Source organism: Calypte anna, chromosome 14 (genome assembly GCF_003957555.1).
Source record: "Calypte anna isolate BGI_N300 chromosome 14, bCalAnn1_v1.p, whole genome shotgun sequence".
In the NCBI taxonomy this organism is placed as follows: Eukaryota; Metazoa; Chordata; class Aves; order Apodiformes; family Trochilidae; genus Calypte; species Calypte anna.
The window spans coordinates 2,726,674-2,738,094 of NC_044260.1; the positions used below are offsets into that span (position 1 = coordinate 2,726,674).

Below are 11,421 nucleotides of genomic sequence, written 5' to 3' on the forward strand. Positions count from 1 at the left end.
GGTCACGAGGAAAGGCATTGCTGACTGCATCCCACCTCCAGCCCTGCTGCAGTGGGGGTTGTGTGAGCCTGGCTCTTTACCTTGGGTTAAGTCTTCTTCCTTTTCTTTCTTTCTTTCTTTCTTTCTTTCTTTCTTTCTTTCTTTCTTTCTTTCTTCTTTCTTTTCTTTCTTTCTTTCTTTCTTTCTTTCTTTCTTTCTTTCTTTCTTTCTTTTCTTTCTTTCTTTCTTTCTTTCTTTCTTCTTTCTTTCTTTCTTTCTCTCTTTCTCTCTTTCTCTTTCTCTCTTTCTCTCTTTCCTCTTTCTCTCTTTCTTCTTTCTTTCTCTCTTTCTCTCTTTCTCTCTTTCTTTCTCTTTCTCTCTTTCTCTCTTCTCTCTTCTTCTCTTTCTCTCTTTCTCTCTTTCTCTCTTTCTCTTTCTTCTCTCTATCTCTCTTTCTCTCTATCTCTCTTCTCTCTTTCTCTCTTTCTCTCTTTCTCTCTTTCTTTCTCTTTCTTTCTCTTTCTTTCTCTTTCTTTCTCTTTCTTTCTCTTTCTCTCTTTCTCTCTTCTCTTTCTCTCTTTCTCTCTTTCTCTCTCTTTCTCTCTCTTTCTCTCTCTTTCTCTCTCTTTCTCTCTCTCTCTCTTTCTCTCTCTTTTCTCTCTTTCTCTTTCCTCTCCTTTCTCTTTCTCTCTTTCTCTCTTCTCTTCTTTCTCTCTTTCTCTCTTTCTCTCTTTCTCTCTTTCTTCTCTTTCTCTCTTTCTCTCTTTCTCTCTTTCTCTCTTTCTCTCTTTCTCTCTTTCTCTCTTTCTCTCTTTCTCTCTTTCTCTCTTTCTCTCTTTCTCTCTTTCTCTCTTCTCTCTTTCTCTCTTTCTTTCTTCTTTCTCTCTTTCTTTCTCTCTTTCTTTCTCTCTTTCTTTCTTTCTCTCTTTCTTTCTTTCTTTCTTTCTCTTTTTCTTTCTTTCTCTTCTTTCTTTTCTCTTTCTTTCTTTCTTTCTTTCTCTCTCTCTCTCTTTCTTTCTTTCTCTCTTTCTTTCTCTCTTTTCTTTCTCTCTTTTCTTTCTCCTCTTTCTTTCTCCTCTTTCTCTCTTTTCTCTCTTTCTCTCTTTCTCTCTCTCTCTTTCTCTCTTCTCTCTTTCTTTTCTTTTCTTTTCTTTTCTTTTCTTTTTTTTCTTTTCTTTCTTTTCTTTTTCTTTCTTTTCTTTCTTATTAGCTTCTGTAGTGTTAAGTTTACAGAGATTGTGTTATTATTGTGTTTCTGCTGAGATTATTCTGTGATTTCTATTGAAAAGGGCAGATTTAGACAAGATATAAGGAAGAAATGTCTTATGCTGAGAGTGGTGGGGTGCTGGCCCAGGCTGCCCAAGGTGGTGGGTGCCCCATCCCTGGAAACATTCAGCATGAGGCCGGGAGCAGCATCTGCTGGAAGATGTCCCTGCTGACTGCAGGGGGGTTGGGCTGGATGACCTTCAGAGGTCCCTTCCAAACCATTCTGTGATTCTCTGGGTGCCTGCAAGGCTGGGGTTTCAAAACACAGACCAGGAGGGAGATGATGTGGGCTGGGTACCTGCCCAGGGCAGGGGGCAAGGCTGAGCTGAGCCTTTAGCATCATGTCAGCAAAGTCCGAAGGTCTCCTTCATTTATGTTTGCTCCTGGGGGTGGGGGGCTGTGGTGGTCTCACTCCCCAGCAGCTGGGGGGGCAGCTCCCAGCCAGCCCCTTCCCAAGCATCTTCACTGATTTTCTCTTCTCTGATACCCACGATGTCTTGGCCCCCTCTCTGTGATTTCCTGAGCCCTCTGCAGTCAGGCAGGGAGGGCTGGCCCTGCATCCCCTCCCTCCCAGCATCACTGCACCCCCCAGGAGCAGGGCCCCCCCCCTTTGCCTGGTGGGGGTGTTTACCTTACCTAGAGCTGGGAATTCATCCCCAAGAGCTCGTGTGTTGCTTTGTGCCTGATTAACCTTATCACTGAGACAGCTCAGGGGCTGCCTTGTCTTTGGTGGGCAGAAACTCAGAGGTTTGACACGGGGCTGTGCTTGGCTGCTCCCAAGCTTTGGCTTGTGCATAACAATTCCTTTCCTGGGTCTGCCTTTACCCTGGGAAGTGTATTTACCCTTGCCTGTTTTCTCTGTCTCTCATTGAGATAATTAGTGTTTTTAGTATCTTATTACTCCTTTACTCTACATAAAGCCCAGTGATTTGAAAAGTCTCCTCACTTTGAAAGCCCTGGAATCATGCAGCAGAGCACAGGATTACTCACAACAGGACAGTGGTTTTAATAAAATTGCTTTTAATCTAATAATTTTTAATTGCATACATTAATTTTTCCTCTGGCTGCTTTGAATTAATTAACATTTGAAATGCCATTTATAGACCTGGGTTTGGAAAAAACTCAGGTTCCCCTGCACGTGCCTTTACGAGGTGAGTGGGATGTTTGCATGAGTAATTTCCTAATTAGATGAGATTTAAGGATTGAGGAGGCCACCAGCAGGCAGGAGGATGCCGTGGGGAGGCAGCTGAATGTGTTAAGGTTAAACATCTCCTCTCGTAATTGAGTCAGAATTTCCTCTGGGTAGCCTCAGGGTCCTGTAAAGACATTTTCTGAGGTTTCCCTCTGATTATTCAGCCAGTGTTTTCAGTGTAGTGGGCAGAAAGTTGGCTTTGCTCACAGGAGAGAGATGAAAGCCAGGGTCCCTCTTCAGGAAAGCAGCACTGGCAAGGTCAGACTTGCCCAGGAGATTGTGTCAGTACCACTGGTTTGGGTTAAAAAACTGGGGAATGGAGAGTGTCCTCAGCCCCCTGCTTCTCCTTGGCACTGGGAGCCAAGGCTTTGGCACCACCCAGCAGCCATCCTTGCCCCTCTTTTGATTGCATTTGGGGATCAATGGAAAATATTTTATTATGCCTTTTGTCTCCGCTTGAAATCAAGCTGGAAACTGATAAAATAAAAAGGCTATCTTCTAAGATGACAGTTTTATTTCTGTAGCTTGGGAGAAAAAAAAAATCATTCTGTGCTGGCTATAAATATTAGAGAGGACACATCAGGGATTTATGTAAGATGAATTCCCACCCTCCCCTTTCTCCCTTCAGGATGGAGAGAAGCCTGTACATTAAGGGTAGTACCAAAGTGAGGCAGATTTTTGACATTGTGCTTTAGATAGATGTCGAAGTTAATTCAGCATCTCTCCTCTCCTCTGAGGGGGAACTGAATCCCAGGGGTGCTAAAGGTGATGCTGGGGCACAGAGCAAGCACTGGCAGTGGGGAGCAGCGTGAACCAAACCCCCTGGAGCTCCAGCAGCAGGGCAGAACCTCTGCCTGCCTCACAAACCTGGGCACCAAGCACTCGGGGTAGATGCGATTTTTAAGTTTTTCTGTCCCCATCTTCTTGCCTGACAGCATTAGGGTGAAAATCATTCCTGGGCCAGCATGCGTGTTAAAAATCTGCTTGTGCTTTCTGTCCCAAACACTGAGGGACCTTCCCAAAGGTTTTTTAAATCTTTACGAGGGGTTGCTTTTGTCTGAGTTATTTTTTCAGCAGGTTTTGTGATGGCAGAAGGCAGACAGTGCTGCCAGGCTCTGCACAGGAGCTGCCTCCAGCGGGTCCCCTGAAGCTGATAGGCAGTGACAGGGACATCTTCAGGGCTCCCACCACCTTTTGGGAGCTGAGAGAGTCTGGAGGGGAGCAGCTGATGAGCAGGTAAGCCCTGCTCTTGCTGGGGAGCTGTGCTGATAACCCCCAGGCTGGCAGACAAACCTGGAAATCCCCCTCAGAGATTTGGGTGCTTTATCTCAGCACCAGCACAGCCCCCCTCTCTTTGTTGCCCTGTGCTTCCAGGCTTTGTGGAACTCCAGTTCTGGGGAATTTCTTTCCTATTTTGCTGGTAATCCCCTGGCTTTCTGGCAGGCGTTTGGCTGGCCCTGACTTGTCAGAACACCTCAGACAAACTTTTGCAAGACTCCAAAGCCCTCCTGGATTGCAAGGTGGAGGACTCTGGTGATGCTGCCTGCCCTTGAGGAGGGCTTGGGGCTGGATGGCCCCCAGCTCCATCCCCACTCCCAGCTAGTATGATGCTTCCCAAGTGCTCCTGAGCTCAGCAGAGGCGGGGGCTGGGTCAGGCAGAGCTGCAGAGGGGCAGCACAGGCACAGCTGGAGAAGCTGGAAGGGGAAGGTGACCAGGAGGAGGCCCCTGGTTGGCCACTTGTACATCTCGTGCTGGGAGCCACCTGCCCTGGAGCTGGGCACAGCCCATTCCATGTGCTGCCTGCTGCTCTCTTGGAAAAAAGTGCTCGGGGAGAAGAAACCTTGTGAACCAAGAAGTCTCTGCAGCAGGAGGTACAAGAACTGGGGGCTGACCAGGGAGCTGTGTGGCTGCCAGCCTGCTCACTGTGCTTGGGCCTTCATCCTCCATCTTCCTGATGTTAACTTCACCTGGGCTCTGTGTTGTCTGGTGTGGGACCCTCACCCTTCCTTTGGAGAGGTCATTTTTTGCTTTTGGGTCGCTGTGCTTGAAATCAGGGATTTCCACAAAGAGTTGTTCCCGGAGGGGCAGCTGGGGCAGGGTCTGTGCATGAAAAGGCTTTTCAGGCTCCTTTTAGGAAGGCCTCATCTTAGGTACCCTCCTGGTTTGCTGGGTCACTGTATCTGCATGTTTGCTTTGGGGGTTTTGTTTGGCTTTGACTTTTTATTTTCATTTTTTCACCTCCTAACTCCTACCATGGGTGGCACCAACTCATATTTTGCATCAAAATTCTTGAAAAAAGAGTGAACTACTCTACAGCCTGCTCCAGGAAGGCAGCACCAGCCCTTGGGGGTTGCCTGGGCTGTGCTGGCTATGCCTGGTGCCAGCACCTCGTGTGACCATGGCAGCCCAGAGCAGATGCAGGGAGGGATCAGCTCCCAGGGCTCTGGGGAGGTGGAATGAGGAGCTGTGTGAAGGTCACGGATGCATTTTTGTAGCAGAAGATTGACGAATCCAGACTGGAAATGGGCTGTCGGCTAAGACATGGCCTTACAAAAGAGGAGAGGTGGCAGTGGTATGGAAGGATGAGCTCAGAGGCTGCCTGGGACAGTGTCTGATGTCCAGCTAGAGTTAAATCACTCAACTGGTACCCTTGGAGTTTTCCTTAGAGCCTGGGGGATAAGTGTCTTGCTTGTGTTGTAGGAACATGCAAGAGCTGCCAAAGTGGAGGCTGATGGATGTTCACCTTGTCTTCCCTGAAACCTCTGTGGCAGAGGGAGGAACAGGGAAGTGTTGGCATTTACATGTATTTGGCTTTAACATTGTATTTGGCTTGAATTTGGCTTTGACGTTTATTAAAAATGTAAATCTGTTTCCTTAGCAAATTAAAGTTAAACATCAGGAAAAACTGTCCCAGCAGTTGAAGGATGTGTCCTCCCTGGGGAACCAGGAGTGAGAGGCTCTGGGGTCAGGGTCTCTTTGGAGAGGAGAGGCCAGGGGAGCTCAGGCTGAGTGATGGCTCTGAGAGCAGGGAGGGTTCACCCAGCTGTGAGAGCAAAGTCCTCACGTGCAGCTCATGGAGATGTGACACGTGTGTCACAGGCAGGGACTGGGCACAGTTTGTAGCTGCTGCAGTGACCCAGCATCCCACCTGTTATTAGGTACTGCTATTATTATGATATTAAATCATGACTTGCAGCACAGGAAGTTACAGGACCCTTGTTTTTGATTGCTAGGAAAATTAAATAAGATAATTTGGCACATCTCCTTGCTCCTGAGCTCCCTGCTGGCTGCAGAGGCTGTGGCTCAGCTGGATCCTTCACTGCTTCCCAGGCTCCTGGCCCTGGCAGTGATGGATCCTGAACCCCTGGGCAGTGGTCACCCCCACACCCCAGAGTTTTTGGGTTCTTCTGTCCCCCAGCTTTGCAGAGAGCTCGTGAGTGCCGTCAGAGTCCCCCCTAATGCTTGTTGTTGGCTGCCTCCAGGGGTGAGAGGGAAGAGCAGGGCTGGGGGCAGAGCCAGCCAGGTCCAGCTGGAGTGGAGAGCTCTGGAGATGCCACATGGCTGAAAGGAGCATCCCAATGCACACCATCAGGGGCTGGTGGGCAGGATGGGAAGGGACAGAGCAGCCCTGGTGATTCCCAGATGCCTGCATGAAACACCCATCCAGAAGGAATCTAGGAGAGCTCTTCAGGAGGTGAGGAGCAGGAGCAAGGAGGAGCCTCAGGGCAGTCCCAGCAGGGTAAAAACTCCCCAGGAAGGAGGGAAGGCTGAGAAGGTAGAGCCAGGAGGGTCCCCCAGAAGCAGCCACCCTGTGCATGGCACTGCATGGGCAGGGGACCATCAGTCCCTGCACTCCCATTTCATCCCTCCCGTCCAGTCCCTCCCATGGCTCAGCGGGAGGGCTTGGGCTGCTCTGGGGCTGCTCCAGGAGATGCCATCACCTTGCAACTAACACTGCTCACGCGTGGCCTGCACCTTTTTCTTTTCTGCCATTTGCTGCGTGGTGAGGCTGGGCAGGGGCTGCAATCTCCCTGCCTCTCCCCACACCCACCATCCCTTCTTTTCTTCCCCTCTCATAGTGTGGACGCAATGCTGAAAACTTCGACCGCTTTTTCACTCGCCATCCACCCGTCCTAACACCTCCTGACCAGGAAGTCATCAGGAACATTGACCAGTCAGAATTCGAAGGATTTTCCTTTGTTAACTCTGAGTTTTTTAAACCTGAAGCCAAGAGCTCAGTAGCTGTGTAGAGCTCACTCCTCCATCTCTATCAGAGGGTCCCAACTGCTGGGGTGGTGACGTTTTCCATTGCAAAACCTTGCATTCCTGGGTTTTCTTTAGTACAACTACTAGAGTGACCAGATTTGAAAGCCAGAGGTGTCTTCAGGTGGCTTGGGACGTGCCTGAGGGCTGGGTGCCAGGGGGTGATCAACACTCTGCATTTGGAGAAAATGAGGGCAAGTGGGGAGGTGTGGGCCAAGGCAATCAGGAGAAATCTTCAGCTTTGATGTCTGCTCTTCCCTTTTCTTTAAATATAGTTGTCTTTAAATATACTCATGAAGGTTTTACCCTTCTAAGTGGCGAGTCAGGGGTTCTCAGGCAGGTTTCTGCTCCCAAAGCCCAGCAGGGGCTCTGGGGAGCTGAGACCCCAACTCTGGCTCCTTTTCTGTGCTGTCCTGTTTGGAGGAGCCCCCAGCAGGAGCTTTGGCTGTTGTGGGCTCACACATCTCTGGGCATGCACGGTTCTCTGGAAGGGGTGAGAAATTATGGGGGAAGCCAGCTCTGTTTGCAAAGATTTCTCCTGATTATGCAATATTTTAAGTAGCACTTTTAAAATCAGACACAGCGTATCCAGTCGTGAAGGGGAAATTTGAAAGATGCAAAAGCTTTTGAATCCATGGTCACCCTAGTGAACACCACACACCATTGGCTCCCCTAGCAAAACTTTTTCATTCTTTTCAAATGCCAAAACAATTGATTGAGTTTGTTACCTGTGCTTTAAATGTGTCAAAAAAAAAAAGGTATTAACACAAATGGGATGCTATTTAACTTTGAACAGTATTGTGAGTTCTGATACGAAGCTTGTATGTTCAACTAATAGCCCTACTTTAAAAAAAATACTGTTAGAGATTTAAATGTCCTGGGCTCTGTTTCTAGCATCAAAGAGAACATTTCAGAAAGGATGAATTTCTCTCGGAACACCACCAGTCATGCAGCCTCCTTTCATACTGTCCTGCAGATCTCCGTGGGCTCTCACTGTATCCATCTGCTTTCAGCTGTAACGTGCCAATTTTCGTTTTTATTTTCCAATACCGAGCATAAAATAAAAAGTGAGAAATAATGTCAAAGGAACCTGCATGTCTTTGGCAATAACGAGTTTCTACAGCTTTGGTTTGGAGCTGCCAGGAGCACCGAGCACCGAGGCTGCCCCACGCCAAGGGTCCCCAGCTTGGGGGTGCCCAGGAGAGCAGAGCAGGCAGAGGTGCAGCCCACACCACACTGCAGCCTCCTGCATTGCCACTGGAACCACGGCCCATTCATCATCTGCAGCATTTGTCCCCCCAGAGCAACGTGCTGGAAGCCTCTTCCCTGCAGGGAGCAGACGCCGGCTCGGGCCACTCCAGGATGGATGGGAAAGGAACTTCCCTCCCATCTCCCTCAGGGAAAGGACAATTCCGGGCATCAGGACAGCACTGTGTGGTGAGCAGAGCTCTGCTGCTTGGGGGTCTCCTCAGCTACCCTGCATGGAGATGCTGGCAGTGCTGGGGAAAGCTCCAGAATGCCCGGGACTCACTGCCTGCCCAGGAGCAGCTGCTGGAAGCAATCAGCACTTTCAGCTGAAGAGGGATTGCACCTTCCTCTGAACCTCCCTTCTGAGTACACAGTTTCCCTTCTCGCCTTGGAAATTCCTTCTGCTGAGCTCTGCAGCCCTGAGCTCCGCAGGATTGTTCTGAAAGGCACCCACAGTGCAGCACCAGCACCGGCTGCTCCCCAGCATCCTGGGATCAGGGATCACAGCCATCTCCTCGTCCAGGGACAAACTCTGCTTGACCAGCTGCTCCGTCCTCTGCTCCTCATCACCTCCCAGACTCCACGAGCCCTGAAGAATTTTTCAGCCTTGAGCAGCCCTGCCTTCCCCCCTCCCTCTTTACCAGATCCACGTCCCCTGCCTGCTCCCAGGCTATTTGTCATCTTTGACAGAGGCCAAACTGCCCACTAATTTCAGATAAAACTCAAGGTAAGGAATCAGCAAACCCTCCTTGCCATGCCCTGGCTACCCCCTTCCCCCCCCCCAGTGCTGTGTTCTCCTACCCGGCCCCTGGAGGGGGGAGCTGCCAGAGGATGGTGAGCATGGGGGGTGCCCTCAGCCCCCTCCAGCCTCATCTCAGCCTTTGCCAGAAAGCAGCAGGAGGTTTTGCTGACCAGGCTGGGCACTTGCCCTCTCTGGGGCCATCAGCAGAGGCCACTCCAACGGGCTGGGGACCACAGTGACAATTTGCAGCCCCAGCTGTGAACATTTCATTCCCCTTTGCAGCTTCCCACAGCGTTCCTGCTCAGGAGAAGCTCCTGGCTCAGGAGGATGGTGTTGGCTCTGCACGTGTCAGTGTGGTGGATGTGACCCTCCAGCACCATTTGTACCAGGCTCAGCTCCTTCCTTCTGCCCGTGCTGGGGCTGCAGGAGATGAGCCCTGTGCAGCCACCTCTGGGCAGCAAGGGGCAGAGCTGCTCCCTGGGGACCTGCTGCCATCCATCCATCCATCCAATCCAGGTGGGCTCACACTTGTGTTTCAACCACTTCACCCTTTGCCTCTGAACTCTGCACCTGAAGTCAGCTCCTTCCCTGCTCTCTCCCCCCAGATCCACCTCATCTTCTTTCTCTGTGCTGGGGAGAGGAGCCCAGCAGGGAGTTGAGATGGTTCCTGAGTGTCTCTGGTCCCAAGGCAGAGCCCCAGCTCCTGCTGCACCCACAGGCACCCGCAGGTCACAGCCTCAATGGACAGCACAGCCACATCCTGGCTCTTCTCTCACCTTTCTCTCCTTGCTCCTTGAGCTTCAGCCCTGCTTTTCTTCCCAGCTGTCCCTGCCTTCGTTTTTCCATCTGTTCTTGCCCTCCCAGAGCTGAAGCCATCCCAACAGGATCCTAGCTGCAGAGAGTGGAGGTCCTGCTCATCTGGGCTCATCCTGGGGGCTCATCTCCAGAGGATCCATCCAGCTGCTGGCAGGAGCAGGAGGATCCTGCCTCTTGGCCACGCTGCCAGCTCTGCCCTGGTGTCCTGGGCAGGTCAAGGGGAGCAGAGCTGCTACCGGGTGTCAGAATGATGGGAGTAGGGGGCACAGAGCAGACCTCATGGTCCCTCCTGTGGCACATGTCTGGTGCTGGTGTGGGACCCCAAGGATACTGGGGCTGGAGCAGGGCCCAGGCAAAAGCTCCTGGTGGTGTACGGCCAATGTTGGACAGCAGAGTCTAAAAATAAAAAAAAATCCCCATTTTTCAGGTTTGTTCAAGGCAGCACATGTGCAACAGGATCACACCAGGGCATGGTCACCTCCAGTGCAGCCACTGGGGCTCAGTGGTGGCTGCTCCTGATGGTGACAGCACAAAATCTGGTGGATAAAAGCCTTGTTCTGCCTTGTTGTCCAGCCTCGGGGTGGACCCTGCAGGTCTCTCACCTGTTATCACCATGGCCATTCCCCACCCATGGGCTCTGCAGTGCCAGGTGACCAGTGCTCATTGGACAATCACTTGCTTTTTAGGTTTTTTTTTTTCCCATTTTTTCGGCTTAGACGTTGCTGCAAAGTTGTTGTTCTTATGAAATTAAAATGATAAGAGGTTGCGTATGTGGGATTTTCATTCTTTATAGGTTTGAACTCCTGTGTTTTTTCTATATCCAGTCCTGGAGCAAATCACATCCTCACATCAGCAGAACACTGCGTTGGTCAATACTATAGCACAGCATAATTTTTAAAAATCAAGCTTCAAGCCCAAAGGAGCTCTTACAGCTGGTTACTTTGTGCAATTTTGAACTCCTGTTGACTGTTCCCTTCCCTCCTCAGGCATCTTGCTGCCTCCTGCCTCCTGTGTACCAGTTTGCAGTGATGGTTTGCATGCTCTGTTGCTCTCTCTTGCAGCAGTCAGGACAGGAGGGATGCTCAGCCTGGGAGCACTGCAGCCTTCCCCCATGCCCTGTACTCTCCCTATCTCCCTTTCCTGTCTGCTTGTGTGTTTGAACCGGTTTTGTTGTGCCGTGGGGGGTTGTTTGTGTTGCCCAGGGGCTGGGGCTGCTTCTGAAGCTGGTGTGGGGCTCCCCAGTGCTGGGCACGGAGCCTGGGGACAGCAGAGCTCCCCAGGGGACAGCCAAGCTCCCACCTCGGGTGCTGGCTCGTGTTCCCCCCTGATTGTACCACGTTTAACCCTGTGCTTTCCATCCAACAGAAGGACAAGCGAGACACTTCCAACTTCGACAAGGAGTTCACCCGGCAGCCGGTGGAGCTCACACCCACGGACAAACTCTTCATCATGAACTTGGACCAGAACGAGTTTGCTGGATTCTCCTACACTAACCCTGAGTTTGTCATTAACGTGTAGCCCTGCAGCCTGTACATAACCACACTCGTCTTCCGGGATTAGCAGCGCAGACGTCCACACCCCCACGCGAAAACTTCGCCGAGCGCTTGGTGTAGGAGGCCTTCCCGTGTCTGTGTCACTTTGCTAGCTTGGTTTCCCTCCTGGAGAGTGTCTGTGGGTCCGAGTTAAACAGTCAGTAATACTTCTAGGAGCTCTAGTTGGTGGGTGACTATAGCGTTTTTAAACGGGAATATACCAAATTGGCTGCGGTCTTTGTCATTTTCCCACGGGGATGCTGAGATCCCAGCATCCCGGAGCTGCTCTCACACCCTTTCTGTTGAATGCTAAGCATGGTTGATATCCTAAAACTCTTGTGCTGAAGCTTGCCATGACTGTGAGCTTGTCTTAGAGGAGCCT

At 50.7% G+C, this 11,421-nt stretch overlaps 1 protein-coding gene across 2 annotated transcripts in view; it reads left to right on the forward strand.

Annotated features, from left to right (window-relative positions):
• Positions 1–11,328, forward strand: part of PRKCB (protein kinase C beta) — an 83,225-nt gene extending 71,897 nt beyond the window's left edge. The window contains exon 17 of one of the 2 annotated variants that reach the window (XM_030459940.1): positions 10,873–11,328. In XM_030459940.1, the coding sequence (XP_030315800.1) occupies positions 10,873–11,025 (153 nt within the window). In that variant the 3' untranslated portion in view covers positions 11,026–11,328. Of the gene's footprint in view, positions 1–6,517; positions 6,856–10,872 lie in introns of those variants that run through there. The other variant, XM_030459939.1, reaches the window with a different exon arrangement.
• Positions 11,329–11,421: the final 93 nt, after the last annotated feature.